Here is a 20814-nt window from a genome sequence, read left to right on the forward strand (position 1 = left end):
ACTATAAGTCGTCATCATCATCGGCCCCCTCAGCAGCTTTACTATTCCCAGCAGCAACACTGGCAAGCCGTCTCGCAGTCCGAACCTCCCATTTGAACTCCTTCAATGCCCTCAATTCAGCTGACATGAACAGTCCACCAATCAATCCATCCAGGATACCAGCTCCAAAGCTCAGGGTACTAACAAAGGTCAAGATGAAAGCAACATATATCACATCCGCCGTCCACCACACGCCTATAAAGCAACCAATGGACACGAGAACGGAGAGTAGGAAATGCGCCAAACGCCATCGGCATTGAGACCGTTCGCGGAGCTCATATTTATCGACCATGGCCAGAATCTCGTCGTAAGTTTCTACTGTGAGTGCAGAACTAGGCGCGGATGTTGGGTGAAGCTGAGATGAAGCTGGACGGCGAAGCCGTTATCGTCGGCATCTCGGCTTCTGGTTGACGTTTTTCCGATTGTTCAGCAGTCGCAACCGGATGATTTACATCTCGTGTAATGACCGTTTCGATGCCGAAATGGTCACTTAACGACACCTTGAGCGTAGGATGGCGTTGCATCATAGTAACCCAAGCCGCTTCAATATTCCATCGCGGCGCGGGAAAAGATGGTGGATAACCACCGTCTCCAACGAAGATATAATCCAATCGTCGACCTTTCGGGTCCGGCTGACTACCATCTATAAAGGTATCCTCGCCCTTGAAGAGTCGTTTTTGCTGCTCCTTCGGCCAGCGCCATGTATTAAAAGGACCGTCGCTTGCCGCGCCATTCTCTGCAATATTAAAATCCGCCGATGGAATGGGTTTGCCTCGTTTCTTCTCAGCAGCTGAATCTGCGCTTCCGACAGATGAGTCCGGATGTAGATGTCTCCATACATCTTTGACCGGAGCATGTGCAGTAATCAATCGGTGAGCAAAGGACATGGGCACCATGTTGAAATCTCCCAATCCAATCACTAAGTGACCTCTCTCAGCCGCTCGTCGCATCAATTTTGCGATTTCCCATGCCTGTGCGGTTCGGTGACAGAGATATGAATCGTGTGGCTCCTTTTCGTATGGCGCATGGAGATGTGTACAAAACACTTCTGCAATATCATCCGCTCTCGGCCCCATGCGTATCCGTGCACAAGCAACACCCTTACCGACATACCAATCACCACGGAAGAAAGCTGTCGGACGCCCATTGAGCGGGTAAGCGAACATGCTACTCTCCTCAATAGGCCATTTCGAGAGAATTGCCAATCCGCCTCCGAATACTCCACTATAGTAGAATTTGCCGTACGGAAGGAGATGTTTCGTTTGTCTTCGAATGCTCTTGTAGTCTTGTTGAGTCCAGCATTCTTGCAACCCGACAATTTGGGGAGGGTCTTCGGCTATGGCGATTTGTCGTCCGATTTCTGACATGCGTTCATGACGGAATTTCGAGAGGTACTTGAGACCCCAGCAATTCAGCGTGAGGACGCGAATGCGCGTGGGGGAACTGCCTTCTTCTGCAGTTGTCATTTCGTTTATGAAGGCTGTGGCACTTTTTAGACTCGATCAACAATCAACTGATGAGAAGTAATTCAGGAGAAGAACAGAAGAACGAGTAAACATGAATTCATCGCAGGGGTCCTATCTCTTCACCGCCTTGTCTCTGATTGGCCAAACGCGCATCTTATCACCGCGTCTGGCAGGAATTTGTGCCGCATCAAAAGATGGATGACCCTTGACAGAGAGTAAAAATCGTTCAAAATATCTTCTGTTTAACTCTTTCTGGGATATAAAAGAACGCGATGGTTCGTCAGAGAACAGATACCGGGAACCCGCCACCAAAACGGCGAAGACTTAACAGCGCTACCGACGATCAATCCGATCGAGAATCTACCCATAACGAATCGTCATCCTCCGACGAGCTCGCCGCTACCTCCGATTACGAACTGGAGCGACGCAGAGCAAGTTGGTCAGCTAAAAAAGCAGTACCCAGTCAACGAAAATACAAAAACCAGTCACATAGTCCAAATGGCGCAGATAGTCCAGACGAACTCTCTATGGATGCAGATGGACCATGGAATCGCAATACGCGGGAACAATCGCCTATCAAGGATGAGTCGGCAGAGTCAGATCAACAAACGAGAGAAGAAGAACCCGGCGATTATACTCCGGCAAATGGCGACACGAATAATATAGAGTCTCAGGATGCGCACTCTCCTGAACAATTCGAGCAACCGACGTCTGAGCCTGCACCACCTCCTCCACCCCCGAAGCCAGATCGTGTCAATTATGTACAAAAGCATTTATTAAAGGGTCATATTCGCGGTGTCTCTGCTGTGCGATTCTCTCCTGATCGAACTATGATCGCTAGCGGAGGTATGTTTTGCAGCATGTCTTATTCGTCTGAATGCTCTTACTAACGAGTCACAGGAGCTGATGGCACATTGAAAGTCTGGGACACACTAACAGGAAAACTCATACACTCATTCGAAGGACATTTAGCAGGAATATCGACAGTCGCATGGAGTCCAGATAACGAGACTATCGCTACGGGTTCAGACGACAAGACGATTCGATTGTGGAATGCGTTGACTGGGAAAGCCCACCCGAGGGCGTTCAGTGGCCACCATAATTACGTTTACTCAATTGCGTTTTCTCCTAAGGGGAATATACTTGCTAGTGGATCCTACGACGAGGCTGTTTTCTTATGGGATGTCCGGACGGCTAAGGTTATGCGGTCCTTGCCTGCTCATTCGGACCCTGTGGCCGGTATCGATGTATGCCACGACGGTACGCTTGTCGTCTCCTGTTCGTCAGATGGACTAATTCGAATTTGGGACACGATGACGGGACAATGCCTGCGCACGCTCGTCCACGAAGACAATCCTCCCGTCATGGCAGTTCGCTTCTCGCCCAACAGCAAATACGTCCTTGCCTGGACCTTGGACGACTGTATCCGATTATGGGATTATGTTCAAGGACGATGCATAAAAACATATCAAGGGCACATCAATCGCAAATACAGTCTGTGCGGGAGCTTTGGCACGTACCAAGCCCCTCATGGACCGTCACATGCATTTGCGGTCAGTGGTAGCGAAGACGGTGCATTGGTATGTTGGGATGTTGTTGATAAAAATATCTTACAGCGAATCGAAGGTCATACTGATGTCGTTCTGGGAGTTGATACCGCCGAACTCAATGGGAGAAGACTCCTAGCTAGCTGTGGATTGGATAGAACGATTCGCGTGTGGGAAGAGGTTACCAGTGAAGCTGGTGAGAATGATAAATGGGAATCATCGCAGACGATACTGTACAATGGCGATGAAAAAATGGATTTAACGACCGATGAGCCTATGGCACTGGCATCTGAAAACGTTGCCATGGAGGCTCATGATGAGGCTCAAGATACCGGTTAAAGAGATTCCACATATTCAACTGTCTAGGAGATGCCCACAATCTATGTATAATAATTGCCTTACAGCGAATACACGAGTTCTTACCGAAATATTTCAGTATTTATAATCTTGACTCGGCCAGCTGGGCAGTCTTGGCTTCTAACTTTTTGTTAATGAGTTGTTAGACGAGGGTAATAATAGACTGGGCAAGTTCCTACAGTATTGGTCAAGACACATCTGACTCGAGCCCAAGGACCATCAAGAAATATTGGTAAGTGTCAATAGATAGGGTTCACTATCATGTAGTATTTCCAACTTTGATACAAGATTGAAGTTTTCTGATTAACGAGAAAGCTCCAACAAACGATAACTAGACGCCATTTCCGTCATAAGCAGCAAAGTCAAATCGTCTCCCGGTCACGGCTGAACGGCAATTAGAGGGTACATGTCGGTTTTCCCATGTAGCCAGTTCACAATAGCTGAGTCGTTTATGCTGACATGATAAAAGCCAGAGTCCGTTTCGGCGTCCAAGCATTCCGTAAGTACGATATGTTCCAGGTGATGCATGCACTTGGATGCCTTCCATTGATCCAAAACATCTTTCCAGTATTCGGGTAAACAGAAGTACATCAATATTAGCAATTTCAATGAACGGCAAGTTCGAATAGCTTCACCAAAAGCCATCATCTTCTCAGTTGTCGTCAGTACAGTATTGGAGATCTTCAGTTCTTCCAGCGCAACAAGTTGTGGTAGCGACTCGGTCAGCATGGACATGAAAGTCTCATGTTCTTTGAAAAACCTGTCTTCGTTCACGATGATCAGTTCCAGGGTCCGTAGCGATGACACCGAGCCTTGTATCATTGCCTGGATACCCGCGCTGTAATCTATGCGCTTGCGAAGTTGATCTGCTGGCTCCATCAAGAATAGATTTATATGTTGTAGACCACGCATGGAGTCTCGGAGAAGTCGATATAGTGGTCCCCCGCCCCAGAAAGAGAAGAAATCTGTTGGAATATTGTTCAAAAATAGCCACTTCAGCTTTGGAAAAAAGACATGCATGTCCAATGGCTGATAGTCATGTCCAGTTTCTTTCTCTTCGGGTGATAACAGGTCGCAGAAAACCCGTAGTCCACGTACAGGCGGCTCTCCCCAGAATCGGCTTTTAAAAATTTGATCTGCGAGAAGACCCTCACTCTCGTTATCTTGCTGGCTCATTAGCGGCCTGGGATGGTATCCGATTCCGTCGATACCCTTCTTCCAGTATGTTCCGAGTGGTACATGTTCATATTCGTCAGTGAACATCTGCTCGTATGTAGCTATGGCAGGCGTCCGCACAATCACTCCACCTCCTTGGTAAGACGAGGTAAAGAATACACAGTCAACATTCTGGAGATATGGCAATATTTTCATAAGCAAAGCGACATCCCGATTAGTTTCAAGATTTTCCCGCTGAGCTGAAGCATGAAACCTCCATTTATAGACTCTATGCATTGCCCTCATTCGTCCCAGATAAAAGATAAGGGTCTGTCTATGGTGACATTTTTCGACTTCATTCCTCTCTCCTCCGACAAGAAGACAGGGGCAGAAAAGAGACTCCTCCCAAAAGAGCTTCGACACATGTTTCAACAATTTTTCATTGTCGGATACCACTTCCAGATACTCCAGGTCTGGCACATGTGTGGAAATGCACAGATTTGTGAGGATTGGATACTCCAAGACGACCTCGTTCACTGTGTGAGACACCAATCTCAACTGTTTGAGATCCTCAATTCCCAGTTCATGCCTAAGCAACTGTTGTGCTAGGGAATACGCGCCATTGTGTATATACACTAAGAACTCCTCAAGGTTCATTGTGCTCGGTGAAGGATGGCTTATATGCCTCAAAGGATATTTCACAAGTTTCAGAGGGAGATAGGATGTATTTTTTCAAGGCTGTTCGTCAATGTCGAGTATGAAGAAGAAAGAGTTATCAATAAAGACAGATATTCCTCTCAGTATTGTTGGTCTGAGTCTGGAAGTCAAGTGATGAAACTGAAGACAAAGGTTGTTAGAGACTGTTTGATCAAAAGAAAGAAAAGAGAAACGTAACACGGGCACTTCGACTTATTCCTATTCAAGATTTGAGAGCTGAAAATGATGGCCTCTTCCAGTAAACAAACAGTAACGCCCGGCCATATGTCATTCTTTTTGCAATTTGGTAACTATAAAATCTGAGAATTGGTTGCTGTGACAGCCCAAGATTTTGATAGAGATAGGTCACATGTTCAATGATAGAATGAAAGAGAGTCCTATCAATTATGACATCTGGGTCTTCTAATATTACCCGCTTAGGAAATCATGGCAGACGAACCCTAAACCCGCTAGAGCTGCAAGGCAAGCTAGCCACACTTCATAACTTAGCATCAAACAAATTAATGACTTTTCCAGAGTAAATGGCATCTGCACAAATAGGAAAAAAAAATGAGTAAGAGAGGACATGGTGCATCACTGCACGTCCTGATAGACCGATGGTAAACAGCCAATTCCAAATCGAGACTAGCTTCTCCATTCGATCGAAATTGTTATGGATAAGCCCTAAGCCCTAAGACTAATGCATATCATTTATTTAGTTTCATGGACTAGAAACAGATTACGTTGACATCTGACGCAAGCGTTCACGCCACAAAAATTACTTCTTGTTGGACATATGTATGTCTGTATTCGAGCGTATCCATTCCGTTATACGTAGTGGGAATAAGAACCCGAAGAGAATCTTCATCAGTAAGACTATTTATATAAACACCGACCAATCGTGTATTTAAAATACACGTGCGAATGGAAGACACGCCCCGATCCATGGGATATGTCGTTAAGATAAACCTTACCAGTATTCTTCAGGTACTCGTCTCGGCAACTCCTATGGCTTAGCACGGATCCATGGATATACGAAATGACTACGGCGTATGTACAACGGAACCCTAACTTAGAGACCGCGCACTGACTTGGAAGTCTCGAAAGGTACAGTATATTAATGGACAGTCTAGGCTTGAAGTGTCAAAGTTTAGGTTTGACCTATGGATCCACTGCTATTCCACTTAATCGCATAAAACTGCCTATCTAACGGTCTGAGCATACGTTTAGAAGGTGAAAAGTTTTCTTGTAGTGGGGAGTTTAGTCGCGAGGAAGGCAATTGAATTTGACAAGTACAATACAGAAAAATCAACATGTCAGAAAAAAACAGGCGCAGAATCACATTGCTTGTATATCATAATTGTCATGCACAGGACGAAAAGCGTAGTATCATGCCACGTGTAACGGGTATATAGACTTCAAAAGATCGATGAGCGGGTTCCAGCCGCTTTGAGATGGAGTACCTGACTAAGAGGTAGTCACATACGCCTGACCGACAGTACTCAATGTGCCGTCCGTCAACAAGTACCCATCAGCAGTGAAGAAATAAGCATATCGACCGACGCCGGTATTACTATCGAGCCAGGGAAGAGCCTCTTTAATAAACGTGACTTGTTCGGCTGTACTTCCAGTGTTTTGAAACTCCGTAATCCAGACACTTTCCATACCGTTCTCGCTCGCAAGAGCGGTGGCGTTGTTGATAAAATCGTAGAAATACGAGACGTCGGCATTGGCGTAGTAATGAACAGCCATGACATTGGGCTTGCAGGCACCGTTGCAGGCTTGGAGCCAGCTTCTCATCCAGTTGAGTCCCATGTTTGCGTCGCCACTGTTGGTGACAGCGGGTGAGACTAGAGTAGCCTTGCCGGCCAACGGGGTGATGTAGGTCTGGTAATCGGCGGCGGCTTGTTGGGGGCTCATGTTGGATTGACTCGTCATGTCCGGTTCATTGAATCCCAGGACACAGGTACTTCCGGATGAAAGAGCCTTGTTGACTGAAGAAGTCCAACTGTCGTACATTTTGGAACCCCAGAGCATGGGGCAGTAGTCGACGCCAGTCGGCACGGATCCGCCAGAGTCGTCGTTCCAGTTGTAGGCCCACGAGGCTCCCGAAATGAGCGAGACGAGAGAGACGTCATTGTAAGCAGCGCCGATTTTGCTGGTAGAGGCGGGGGTTGCGCGTTTGTGGAAATCGGCGTGGAGGTTGTGAGGTTTGGCCACGGCAGCGGTTGCCATCATTGTGGCAAGGAAGGCGTTGATGACATACATGGCGAAGGATGGACTGGGACTGTTTCGAACAAGTCAAAAGTATTTCAAATGAAGAAAAGGATTGTTATGTGTCAGGATCAACCCGAGACGAAAGTTCAAGTATATCGAGAAACGGTTAGTTGGGTCGAGAGGACCAAACTTCGCAGTGAATGGCCGAAAGATTGGAGATATCAGAAAGGAATGACAGAAATGTGCTCGGCACAGGTCGAAAGATTTGCGGAAATAAGAAAGGATAGACAAGAACTGAAGAAGTTGAATAAAAAAAAGCGAGGAGAGAAAGAGAGGGGGGGGGTTGCCTCTTTTTAAATAAACTGGTGAGTCCAAACTATGATAAGGCAAGAGTGACCCGGAGTCCAAACCCGGACTGTTCCCACTTTTTCTGGACTCATTGGTCTGTCTGGCTCTTCGTGTGTATCCATCCGTATGAGAGTGTTCCGTGGGTATGACATGGCTAATTTGACTAACTGACACTCTTGGTTGCTTGTCGAAGCGCTGTGGACGCCGTTGCGAGTGGACGGTACTAAGCCATGTTGTGCCCTAATCTTCTCTAATTGGCCGATAACATGCAGATGGGGCTGCGCTTGTGCGACGATTGGACGATAGACCTCACAGATCCAGGGGAATTTTTCAAGATGGGCCAATGGCAATCCTTGATATTGGGATGTGACGCCTCCACTTTTGTCTATTATGGTTAGTTCAAAGTTTCATCTATTTTATCTCCATTCGCATTATCACTGAAAAGAGTAAAAGATTCATCTGTATCATATGATATCTGGATTTGTGGTAGTTTCACGACTAATCAGTGCTACCGGGTACCTGCGATATGTATATATTCCCAGCGGAACACATACCCCAAGGACAATGTGTGACAGGCTTACAAAATTGTTTGTATATGAGATGATTCAAAAATTGAGTAGCCCATGAAATTTGTTCGGAGAGCATATACGGAGTAGATTACACACACAATAATTGCCGTTTCGACGAACAGATCACAATCAGTCTGAAACACTAGTCGATCGCTCGAACTAAGTGGCTTGAGATGACGATACATGGTTACGTGGACACTGATCGATCGAGAAACGAGATTAATTAATAATTAATTATATGAGCGGGGTCATACGATACTTGCCTCAGGCACAGGCACAGATAGATCTGTGCCTGAGGCGTTCGGCTAGGCCAATCGGGCGGGAATACGCTCGGACTCGCCAAGGCGCTCTTGTTCAGGGATGATCGCCGCTAAAAGGCGATGGTTCACAGCCTTATCGATAAGGAAGTTTATATCGAGGTTGCTTGACGACATATCTCGACTATCACTTGTTTGATGAAGTCGAGTATGTGGTATGTTGGCTACGAGTACTTAATAGTCAAGGACTAAAGAATGCGGGTAAATTCTCCGACCGCGGAGAGCGGTGGATCGCCTTGTCCACTAATTGTATATGACAGCTTGTCTGACAGATAACGTACTTTATGATATCATTTTTTGAAATCAACCAGAGCAATTGAAGCAAAATATGAGTCGGTACTGTTAGCTAGGTATGTAGAGTATGATATAAAGTTATTTCTGAATACAATTGACTTTTCGAAGGAAGTTGCCTACAAACTGTTCTCTGACAAAGCGCTCCAACAAACAAATGCTGCTCGTATAATATATCTCTCATTCGACGTTCTTTGACTAGGTCTTTTTTTGCTAATAGCAGCGAGAATCGTCGGAGATTTCCGTCTACTCTGTCGAGTACTCGACGCCCCCAGTCTACATACCAGCACCGATCCGGCCAATGAATCGATAGATAGATGAAGAATAGGCGATATACTTTAAAGTTTAGGCAGCCACGGAGAACAAAGAAACAGACTCTGCAGGGTGGAATGAATTGACTTTCTGCTGAAACTTGCCAAGGACAATCCCTGTACAGAAAGACTGAGAGACTATGAGTATACTATCTTCGAAGAGAGCACTAGGCTGCAGCGCGTAGAAGCAATTCCAAGCGAAGAAGCAGATTCAATTCCTTGGTGGTATGAAGTAGGCAGCAAAAGATCGAACGGAAAAGAGTCCAGGACAAACTGTCGTGTCGGTAGCTGCCCGCACAGATCCATGGTTCGCAAACGGCTGTGCAGATCATCTGCCGCCAAATTCAATTGCTCCTTCCTAAATGAGGTCATGCCAGTCCTTTCAGGGCGCCCTTCTTCTTTTTCAATTGGTCAATTCGAGTTTGGTTTAGGCAACAGTCGAGGCCGGGCAAACTCAATTGGCATGACGTACACTATTCTCGCAGAATGATTGGTTGTTTGCCCGGCTCTTTCCTTCTGTTTGCTCTTTGTCTTTCCCCAGGCACCCCATGGATGCCTGGTCTGTCCTGCCAATTCTGTCTATAAATACCTGCCTTTCCTCCCTTCGACTCCCATCCAAAACTTTCCTCCGTATTTTCCCCAATCTCCCGCTTTTCACTCCATCCTTCCATCCCACCTCCCACTCTCTTTCTTGCTTTTACATCTTCTCTTCTCTCTTTCTCTTCTGACCATCTGCTAAGCTTATTAGCTTCTTCACCCATGATACAGTTGACACTCTGCAGGTGAGACTCCCCTCTTCTCCCAAATCGCTTGGCCAAGCGCGTTGACTGTCCGCGGACATCGCGTGTCTCTCTGGTTCTGTTGCATTACCTCTGTTGTATAGCAATGTGCTGAAGAGGGGTCTAGATGTTCCCTTCTATCTCTCCAATGAATTGACTGACTTATTATATGGTGCTGCTAATTGCTATGCATCGAGGATATTTAGGTGAGACATTTTCTCTCTTTTTTTGGTCAAGTAGTAAACACTATCTAATGGATAGTTGTGTCTTACTGGTTCTGTTGTACTACTTCTGTGATTGTATTACAACGTGTTAAAGGGGGTTCTAGGTTAACTGCTTCTTTAGTCATACTCTTCTTTCTATGCCAGAATTGGATGAATTAACTACTAAGGTGAGTTCTTTTTCCTTCGAGTCGCGTGGCGAAGCGCGTTGATTGTCTGTGGACGTCTCGTGTCTCGTGTCTCGCCGGCTTCGTTGCTCTGCAACATGCTGAGAGGGTTTAGGACCATTACCTCACATTTTCGATGCTTTCGATCCTCGACACTCAGTATCGGATGCACCTTCAATCGTCCATGGATAACCCCCCATCTTACTCACCCTTTTAGCCATACTTCGTTTTAGATCCTTGCCAGGTATCTCTTATTCTTATCGATCTTCATTCTTACTCTTCTCTCTTTTATCACGGTTTTCTCCGTCAGCTTTCTTCTTTAGTTTACTCATCTCGACTCTCACGAATCCCGATCCCCCCTCTCACTACTATTTTTCCTCATCTTGTCCCTATCTTTACTTTCTATTCTTCCTTCTTATCCTTGACCTCTATTCTTTCTACCTTTCTTCCTATCCTTCCTTCTTATTCTTATTCCCCATTCTTTCTGCACTTCTTCCTCACTCCTATCTCCTGTGCTCGTTTTATTCGTACTCCGAGGACGATATCAGACGAAAACGAACGGCCACAAGGCAATCGAGACAGCGGACAACGACGACCATTCCAACCACATCTCCTTCACGACCGTTTCTTACTAGTGCCATCCTATCTTCCGCCATCATACTCACTACACCTTTTTGAACTCGAACGAACGAGAGAACGATCGAACACGACTTCGAACAGGCGTTTCGGCGCGGGGATTCCAGGATCCTCGCCTTCTCTACCTAGACATTCTGTCCAAGTGGGGTTGACACACCAGCATCACTCGATTTCATCTAACCTTTTATACACGTCTCATTTTCCCGTGTCAATCACGGATGCACATGCCATCTATCTTTCTTTTTGCTTTCTGGACTATACCATCTGGAGTTTATTCTCTCTGCCTTCCCTATATCAGTTAGATACATCCCCCGGGGAACAGATCGCTCGTGCTACTCTTACTATTTCATACTTTTCTATCTTCTTTGACTACCATCCAGCTTGGCGACAACCACGCACCATAACAGATCGAACCAACGCCCACCAACTGGATCAAACGAGGCGGATCGAAGGAGCATCTGAAGCGGAACGATCGAACGAACCGGGACAGAAAATGGGCGGCGGGAGGTTCGGACGTCCCGGTAGGTGAGCCCCTAACTTCTGTTTCTCCTTCTCATTGATTCAGGTATTCCACGGCAAAAGTATGAAATGTTCCAGGCTACTCTGCTCGAGGTGTTCGTGCTGGATTGTTAGGGCTGTTGGGTATTGCATGTACTTAGTAACATATTTATTTCAATGTTGAAATGGTTCATCTTTGATATCTTCTCCAAGTGTACACACGTAGATTCCTAGTAGAAAGCGTGAGAACTACCATCGTCGGTAAAGATTAGAATGACTCAAGTCATGTACGATGTCATACCCATATATATGATATGTTCAACTCTATAGAATGATACATATTACTCAAGACTTCTTCCGTCCCTCCATAACACGTAACACATCAGTCGCCGAATCCTTATCACCTTTTCTCTTCTTCGGTCCTCTTTTACGTTTGTTACCACCACGCTGCGGCCCATCACCAAACGTGGGACCTTCTTCATCCTCCTCATCCTCGATCCGACTACTGCCGAATCCATAGTCAAGATCGAGAGCATCAAGAGCATCGCGACGACGCGCTTCTTCAAGGAATTTCTTGCGACGGGCGAGTCGTTCGGGATCATCGTCGTCGTTTGCGAATTCGTTTTCTTCCATGGCCACGGCATGATCGTCATCGTCTTCTTTGCCTTGAGCGGCACTTTGTCGAAGAGCTGCAGCGCGTTTGAATGCGGCGAGGAGAGTGGGATCACTCGTTAATGGGTTCATGCGTGGTACATCTTCGGCGTCTTTGCCTGTCTTGCTATCTTTGAAGTAATTTCTTCGTGGTTGAGTAGATGGTTCTATCGCTGCTGTTGCTGCTTCTTTGATCTCTGCATCGTCCGCCTTCTCTTCCTTCTCCTCGGCGTCAGAATCATCGTCGTCTTCTTCCTCTAGATCGCCAAGAGGATTATAATCCGTCCCAACACCAGCAAAAATATCATCATCCTCCACCGCTTCTGCAGCGGCCTTTTCATCAGCAATCCTTGCCGCAATTACAGCCGGAACTTCCATACCCAACGGCTTGGAGTCTCGACCAGGTCGTAAAAGTCCATTATCATCGATTTTTGGTATGTCGGGTTGTTCCTTGTCTAGCCAACGCACTTTTCGTTTCGAGTTACCTTCTGCATCTGTAATGACGAGAATCTCCTTTCGACGACCGGTGCTGGGATCAGTCTCGATCCAGCGCTTTTTGTCGGATTTATCGATCTTTTTGAATTTGTTGCTTAGTGTTGATTCTGGTGGTGTCGGTTGCTTTGGCTGTTGGGCTGCTGCTGCTGCTCGACTTGCTTTTAGTTGTTTTAGAATCTCGTCTCGAGATAGTTTGCCTGAAGGTGGTGCCGCTGCAAGGTTCCCTTTTTTGACTTTCTTCTCTTTTGGTACTGCTGCGATCCCGGCTTCTTTTTCTTCAAGTACACGATCCAATTCTTCATCGACATCACCTGCATCAATAGTATCTTTCTTTTCTTCCTCTTTCTTCTGTGACAGATCCTCACCGGCTTTCGCTCTCTTCAATAAATCCCAATCCAACCCCTTAACCAAATGTGTACTCTTCAAATCCCCTCCAACACCAATCTCTTTTCTTAGTTTATCGAAAGTCTGCTGATCAATCTGTCCCAGTTTGACCATATCTTCCAACGCTTTAAGTCTTTGCTCAACACTTTCATCTCTACTCCCCTGCTCATCCTCGTCGTCTTTCTGTTGCCTTCTCAAAGCCGTTCGATCCTGGTATCCGCTTGTGAATTTCGTCCCTTTCGGTGCCGCCGAGGCCTTGAATCGTTTAGCGGGTGGCTGTTCTTCGCGACGCTGTTCGGCGAGTTGGCGCGCAAATTCGTTCGTGTTACTAGTTCCACCTCTAACATGGCGTGGTGTCATGGGAATGCTGGATCGCATACGTGAGCCGAGGAGAGCAGATGATGACGGCGGCGATGACTGGTTCGGGGATTTGTTCGTTTGCGCATTTTTGTCCAGGGTGGTTGTCTTTTTGCCTGGTTGGTCCAGGACCAGGCGGCGGAATTGTTCGTTGTTCATTCTTATAGTATTAAATGCTGTTCTTCATATCATTCCATATTAGAATAAATCGAAATAGAGGGAGGAGTTTGTTGGAGGAAAAATCTCACGTTGATAGCAAAGTTGATGTCAAAAAAGGTTGCAGATCATTAATGCGGAAAGCGGTGGTTGTGGAGCTTTCATGGCCCGTGCTTTTTCGATGTCCTAACTCAACTACAAATTATTCAAACCATACGCTGAACGCAGCGATACATTGAGTCAATTCTATTTATTTCACAATAGACAGATACCTTCCCAAAAATATCAAGATACGATCAGAAAAATGAAGGTAAGAGGAGTTATCGGTATCGCTATTTCAAAGGAAATCATATTAACATGCCCCCCGTCAAGTCATCAAGTAAATGCAACCCAGAACAGAACAGAAAACATGAAAGAAGAAACAGGTTTGAATGGATTGTATATAGAAGCCAGAACAAGACACGTGCAGTGTATTAAATAGTCTCCCAACCGCCATTATTGATTTCAGCTTCCAGTTTCCTGCTAATAGTCGCAGGGATGCCGTGAGAGAGCCAAACGTCCCGTAAAAGTTTATCGTATCGCTTCTGATTGAGGATGAGTTGGCGATTACGACGGAGACCGGGGTCGACTTCGCCGTGTTTGTCGAGATAGGGAGCATAATGCCATGATCCGTTGTGATTGTGGAGGTAGAGAACAGTGCATTTCCGGATGTTGATGAATAGGCCGATATTTTTGCCGCATCTGCTTTGTTATTAGCATCAGTCGTTATCGAATAAAATAGAGAGAGGAGGGACTCACTTTTCGACATGCTGGTTACAGCCGCCGTATTTCTTACTATCCATGCAACAAACTGCTTGCGAGCACATAATCTCACCACAAAATAGGCAGATACTGGGATCACTCAACTCCCGGCCCGAGTTGGGACATCGTCTACGATTCGCTTCTTCAATCAGCAGATCGTAGTATTTCGGAAGACCAATCAACTCAAACGGAGCAGGGTGAGATAGACTGGGCCAGAGTCGGTGATCCTCAGATCGACTACCTCGAGAAGCATTCCAATGGAAAATCCAGCCCGAGAATATTCGGTAAAAGGTATTTTCAGGTGCTGGGTTTGAAAACAAGGAGAATATCTCATCGAGTGTTGGGAGGTGAAGGAACTTTGTCAAACGGTCTAGTTCCGAGACATTCTCATCCTGGAAGCCAGTGTTGGGGAATTTGACTCCATGCTGGACGTATAATAGTATGGCGGTCTTCCTCAAGAATGGTAATGCATAGCTGGATATGAGGCGTCGAAGAGCCATGACGAGTCTCGGAGTACTTGAGTCTTCGCCTTGGCCCAAATAACCACTGGTAATAGAAGAACCCGCGGCTCTTCCAATAGTGTTTGCTTTCATCTCAGATACCACCGCATCAAAGAACTTGCGCGTAATCGCATACTTGATCTCCGCCGATTCCGTTTGCAAATAATCATCACTTTCATGTCTGGCGAGTTCTTCTTTGAGGTGATGGTTGCACAGAATGAATGTGACGGCAACCTTGAGAACCTCTGCCATATAACACAATTGGATCAAATGCCTAATTTCAATGTTCAACACTGGTCCCAATGCCACCGAAGCTTCGGCAAGAAAAACAAAAATATCCTGTCCTAGCAAGGGAGGGGTGTTCCTAACTTCGGCAAGTAATGGACTCTGGTAGCTGATAGGGTGACCAACGAAGAGCTGACAGAGTTTGTGGCGATGGATCTGATGAAACTCATCTGTCGTACCATTCTTATCACCATAATAGTAGTTGGTGGCTGCTCCAAGAGCAGCATAAGAATAAGCGGTCTCAGCAAACACACGGAGGTGGGTTAGAGTCAGCTGCGGGATTTTATCAAGCAATGTGGTACCAGGATCGGCTTCCACGCCACGCTGAGAGATCTCCAATGCCGATATGCTGAACCCAAAGCTTCTGAAAAGGGAATCGGTGTATATTAGGTCATCCCACGCACTAGGATTCAGATTGTGGTTAAACTGTGACGATATGTGGTTGGCATGTAGTGTCTTCTTCAGTCTCTGATAGATCTTCATGAGTTCAGATATTGGATCTGTTGATGGCTCTGGTGTTGAGGTTTCCACAGCCGGTGGTGCAGGTGGGCGCATGGGACTGTTTGCGCCGCCTTCATCAGTGTTGGGAAAGTCACCCGGTATGAGAATCCTAGCACCTTGGAAAGACCAAGAATTAGGACGAGATAAAGGCGCGGTAGAAGATGGCCAGAGGTTGCGTTGATCAATGGCGGTGGAAAGTGGTGCAACCATCGATTTGGTGAGATACTTAGTAGCTACGTGGAAATATGGATCATGGGGTATCTTCTCGCTCTCCATGACGAATAATGGGAGATTGGGTGGTTGAGAAAGGTGGGCTCGTAAATCTTCAGAAACGTATTCCTCAAAAGATTTCTCCGTACTTAGTACGCCGGGATACGACTCTTCTTTACCCTTCCAAATGATAGGCAAGAATGCGTTTCCAAGAGCTTTGCAGAGTGGACAAACAAACTCCTTAAGGTTCAGATGCTCCGGATGGTTTCGAGCAACTTGCTGGGAGTGACGTCTCTGGATAGCTGAGCAATAGACTTCGAAGCATGCAAAGTGCATGATATGGCCACATCCAGTAGTCACTGGGCCACGAAGTGTATTTTTGGACGAGAAACCCTTGCTGAGCCCAATCTTTTCCGTAATCACTTCGCCCCCGGAAGAGTCAAGTTTCTTAACCATGACACGGTTCTCTCCCGACACACCAAATGGTCGGATGTGATCAATTGATCTGTCCAGACTTGTAGGAGTCCTTAGCGCCTCTCGTATCCAATCTCTATCTTGTACATCCGTCAAACGCAATATACCACTGTCTTGAATCAAGGCAAACGTTCCAAAGAGCCTAGAATCATTGGTTTCCTCCTGACAGAGAATACAAGTGCCACTAGGATACTTCCAAGTCTTAGTTTCTTCATCACCCGCATTCTCGGATTCCAGATCACTCAATTCTTCATCATCACCCCAGTCGAAAGCACCTTGAGAACTGAGGAAATTTTGCTGTTGCTGCTGGAATTGTGCCATAACGCGTGCTTGACGATCCAACGCCTGCTTCTTTTTTAGCTCCTGCTCGGATTCAGCAGTACTGGCTGGAGAGTTGGTATCAAGTCGTTCGTATGGAAATTTAAGCTTCTCAGTGGCAGTTGCGTACGTTCTCGGTCGTTTATGCCACATGGTTTTAATAATGTGTTTGATTTTCGCAGCGCAGCTCTCATATTCGCTGGCTACAGACACTTTCTCTAAAAGTCCAACAATAGTGATATGAGCATCTGTCTGCGTAGGTTTCGACTTTGAAAGTGCATTCGATACAAAAGACGAAGTAGATTTATCATCTATTTCATCTTCTGACGAATTGTCTTCCACGGTGGCAAGGAGGACAAGGTGAAGAGCTATATGCAGGAAAGCTTCAATCCTTGTGGCCGGGATTTGAGGCGTCTTTTCCTTCGAACACAGCACGTAATCAAGGCAATGGTGTATGATCTGAGCGAACAACGGGGATCTTGTAAATGCCGAGAGATTAGAGTATGCCCCGCTTGTGACAGAGCGGAGTTTTGGCTCAAAGACAATATCAGCAGGCTTTTTGCCTGTCTTTTTAGCCATCCAGTTTCTATAGATACTCTCTGCTTCGTCTCGCTGGTTCTTGTTGTAATGAGCACTGTATGGGTCTATCAGTTCAAGATATTCGGGCTTGAGTTCAAACGTGCCGGTGTCGTTTAATCCTTCTGGAGGACGGAATCTGGCAACGTCATCTAGCACATCTTGGAATATATCTGTTTCCAGTAGCTTATCACTCAACCGAGTGGAGAGGTCAGAGAATGAAAGTGGTTTGAAGCATAGTACGTGAGCAACGTCACGACTGATATTCTCCCGGGTAAGCATCGCGTCATCCTCGTCAACCGTGAGCGAGGTACGGTCTGTAATCAGGATGATGAGCAAGTGGATGAATTCCTCGGCGACATCGATAATCTGAGAATCCTCGTATCCTGGACGAGGCTGATAGTCTCCAGTAAACCATGCAACCACACCAAAACGCTCAGCCATAGAGGCCAGAACTCTGGCCGGGTCGCAAGTAACTAGTGCTGTTTGCAATAGGAAAATGTCCCGGTAGTATGCAAAGTCCCGAGAGGAAACTCCACGGTACTGTGACATTTGATGGCGGAGGCTTAACCCATTGCGTACCCACATGCCAGCCTTCATTTGGGCAAGCCATGCACAGACACGAAGGGGATAGTCGAACATTGCTAATAAGAGATCTTCATTGCTCAAATGCCTGTCGTGGACATGCTTTTCGTTGGCTATTTGAGCAGCCTCAAGCAGGATGTCCCGCATATATTCACGACCCATATCACGGCCACACTCGAGTAACCATGAAAGAGTGTAGTGAAGAGCATGGTGGAAACTAATAGAGCCCTTCTCGACTACGAAATCTACTACCCGGTGGCGCTGAATATGACCGTCCGGAGAAACCTCAAAATCAAAGAGAGGAAGCTGTTTGAACTTGATATACTCCTTGATCTCGGCCTGGTCAAAGCGCTTTCTCTCGACACCAGTTGAATTGACAATGGCATAAACAGCCGCTGCCTTGATTGCCCGCACGAGATTTTGGCCATTTGTGGCTGTCGGTTGGCGGAACGATTCGCAGAATTGACGACATAGACGATTGACCTCTCTCATCAAGATGGATGCACTGATCCAAGCATCTGTTTCGTATTCCACGTGCTCACCGACGGCGCGAACATTAGGACATATGCCTTGAGGTAGCTTGACAAGATCCAAAAATTGTAGGAGATATTGTTCTTCGGTACGGATACGGCTTTGTACATATTCAGATAAAAGGAGATGACGAAGATCAAGGAAGAAATGATATAGTCGGCGATTCGTAACCGAGCCAGCATCAAAGGCCAGGGTTGCATTTGGATTGACCTCCCATGGCTCTCCGACTTGGCGGGTCGTGAGGAAAGTATATAAAATAGCCATCACCTTCGTAAGGAAATCACCTCGGTGGACAATCTCTTCCGTGATGGACGGGGTGGTGAGGAGTTGTAAGGACACATTAACAATGGAGTGATCTGGCTCGCGATCGGCGATCAAATACAACTGAGCCAATGCGGTATAAAGCGCAGCAAGGCGTAGACCCATGACTCGTTTGAACTGAGGAACATTGACAACGGTGCTGATATAAAGATCTCGCAAATCGATCCTGGTTTTCTTCCATAAACGGAGGTCAAACAGGATCATCCAATCAAGTCGAGTACGCTGATTGAGATTCTCATATATCGGTACGTTCCCAGCAGGGCGAACAGGTCGTGATTGCCAATGGCTTGGTGTTTTTGCCGCGGACAGCTTTACTGATGTAGTGGGAGTCCTGGGGATCTCCACATGAAAGCTCTCAGTCGTCTCGTGTCCTGCGCCAGCAGTCTGATTATCCCGAGCTGTTTGAGGCGTCCGATCACCAGCTGCGGGAGTATTTGCGTCAGTCTCTTGTCCTTCGCCATCTGCATTACCCATGTCGACATCTTCGTCAGAGTTGATGCCTAAAATATGGCGAAGACGTGGATTCTCAATGTCCATCATTTCTGAATAATCGTCATCGTCTTCTTCGTTCACTACAAAGTCCTCCTCCCCTTCCATTTCGTCCTCGTCCTGGCCTTGGCCCGCCTCATTTTCGTCAACCTCGTCGTCTTCATCTTCGTCATCGTCTTCTGTTCCAACAATGACACCACCTTGAGGAGATACTGTCAGTGTTATAGCCGTGCGATAGAAAGGCGCGTTTTCATTTCGCTCATGGTCGTCAATACCTTTCATTCCGATGTCAGCATTGTACGCGCCGCTTCCCTGTCGCCATGGACGCAACAGTTCTTCGCAGATGATATTGCGCAAAATTTCATTGTCTTCACCAAAGCTGCAGCCGGCGATATCAGAGAGCCATTCAACAATGGTACCGCACATTCCTTCTCTAAACGTGTCTCGAGCCGAACGAATGGTGACTGTGACCTTGATATGCTCAATTATTTTCGAGACCTGCAGTAGCCTGTTCAAATCCTTGGAGTACTTGATAACGCTGCGTCCTATCTCATTGGTTTCATGTGCCTTCAAATCTCCGAAGCTAGATCGTTCTCGACATGCCCGTGTCACTTGGTGAGATACATCGCGGATAGTATGTTTCTCGTCATTCCACAAAGCAAGGGCAAACTCAGGCTCTTCCTCCTCCTCATCACCCTCGCCATACCATCCTGGATGTAATCGCGATGCCACCTCGTCATGACGGATTCCTTCTTCTGTTTTTGGTAGACGAAGCTGTTCAGGTGAACATGAGATGACATCACAGAAATAGTCCAATGTTCGCGAGATGGTATTTCGGATATCTTCAACCCATTCCGATGGCAGGTCTTTCTTGGTTCGTTCTTTTCCCTTCGACTCGCCAGTATCAGTGTGAATGGCACAGCATAAAGGCACCCGCCATGCTTCCTCGTCGCCACAATCGCAACATCCACAGTTACCTGCCGATAGCGAAATTTGATACTGATGGCCCGTATGGTCGGACGCGTCAAAGCATCGGCTGCATAAAACACACGTATCGTCCGCACCGCACGTCAGACACCGATATGTTCCTTCGCCAGCTTTGAAGATATGACCACATCGCTTACCCTTGGCAGCGGCACTGTACTCCGCGCCTTCTTGTGCGCCTTGAGCTTCCGCTAATTTCCATACTCGATCAGCTGGAGGCCCATCGGGGAAGAGTATTCGTAGCCTCTGAGGATCGTTGCCGCATAGTGATCGAAAGAGAAGCTCTAACAGATCCTCCTCTGCTTTTATATTGTAGTGATAACTGTATTTGGCTGGGAGGCGCAAAAGGCCTTCGCCTAGCAGTTTCTCACATTCCGTGAGCATCTTATGTGGATTCTAAGCAACAAACGCCGCGTAGTAACCCATGTGGCTGCTCAAGTGGTGAGGAACGAATAGATGAGTCGTCGGGATGTGGCAAGGTGAGGGGAAGCGATAAGTAATCGACGCTTCAAAGTAAGCTGTAGATCGGTATCGGCGGTGGTCACTACACGTCTTGACGTGTTGCAGTTCGCAAGGGAATAA

General features: G+C 46.6%; 6 protein-coding genes across 6 annotated transcripts, besides 2 other annotated features; 1 reads left to right on the plus strand and 5 right to left on the minus strand.

The window, feature by feature from the left end:
• Position 1: 1 nt before the first annotated feature.
• On the minus strand, positions 2 to 1505 carry TSTA_093370 (sphingomyelinase family protein, putative; the record flags this gene model as incomplete). The annotated part of the gene is made up of 2 exons (XM_002479009.1): positions 2 to 405; positions 452 to 1505. The coding sequence occupies 2 exons, from the start codon at positions 1503 to 1505 to the stop codon at positions 2 to 4; spliced, it is 1458 nt and encodes a 485-aa protein (XP_002479054.1).
• Positions 1506 to 1777: 272 nt separating this feature from the next.
• TSTA_093380 (WD repeat protein) lies at positions 1778 to 3391 on the plus strand (the record flags this gene model as incomplete). Its single annotated transcript, XM_002479010.1, has 2 exons — positions 1778 to 2351; positions 2406 to 3391. The coding sequence occupies 2 exons, from the start codon at positions 1778 to 1780 to the stop codon at positions 3389 to 3391; spliced, it is 1560 nt and encodes a 519-aa protein (XP_002479055.1).
• Positions 3392 to 3787: 396 nt separating this feature from the next.
• TSTA_093390 (uncharacterized protein) lies at positions 3788 to 5221 on the minus strand (the record flags this gene model as incomplete). The annotated part of the gene is made up of 2 exons (XM_002479011.1): positions 3788 to 5153; positions 5181 to 5221. 2 exons carry the CDS (start codon positions 5219 to 5221, stop codon positions 3788 to 3790), a joined length of 1407 nt encoding a protein of 468 aa, XP_002479056.1.
• A 1428-nt stretch (positions 5222 to 6649) lies between these two features.
• On the minus strand, positions 6650 to 7528 carry TSTA_093400 (uncharacterized protein; the record flags this gene model as incomplete). The annotated part of the gene is made up of 2 exons (XM_002479012.1): positions 6650 to 6707; positions 6747 to 7528. The coding sequence occupies 2 exons, from the start codon at positions 7526 to 7528 to the stop codon at positions 6650 to 6652; spliced, it is 840 nt and encodes a 279-aa protein (XP_002479057.1).
• Positions 7529 to 8612: 1084 nt separating this feature from the next.
• Positions 8613 to 8634: a sequence feature (AT_rich).
• Positions 8635 to 10872: 2238 nt separating this feature from the next.
• Positions 10873 to 10978: a sequence feature (CT-rich).
• A 981-nt stretch (positions 10979 to 11959) lies between these two features.
• Positions 11960 to 13660, minus strand: TSTA_093410 (uncharacterized protein; the record flags this gene model as incomplete). Its single annotated transcript, XM_002479013.1, has 1 exon — positions 11960 to 13660. The coding sequence occupies one exon, from the start codon at positions 13658 to 13660 to the stop codon at positions 11960 to 11962; it is 1701 nt and encodes a 566-aa protein (XP_002479058.1).
• Positions 13661 to 14130: 470 nt separating this feature from the next.
• Positions 14131 to 20616, minus strand: TSTA_093420 (ubiquitin-protein ligase E3 component (UBR1), putative; the record flags this gene model as incomplete). The annotated part of the gene is made up of 2 exons (XM_002479014.1): positions 14131 to 14398; positions 14456 to 20616. The coding sequence occupies 2 exons, from the start codon at positions 20614 to 20616 to the stop codon at positions 14131 to 14133; spliced, it is 6429 nt and encodes a 2142-aa protein (XP_002479059.1).
• Between the last annotated feature and the right edge of the window lie 198 nt (positions 20617 to 20814).

The sequence above is a fragment of the Talaromyces stipitatus genome, genomic scaffold (assembly GCF_000003125.1).
Source record: "Talaromyces stipitatus ATCC 10500 scf_1105507295527 genomic scaffold, whole genome shotgun sequence".
Taxonomy (NCBI): domain Eukaryota; kingdom Fungi; phylum Ascomycota; class Eurotiomycetes; order Eurotiales; family Trichocomaceae; genus Talaromyces; species Talaromyces stipitatus.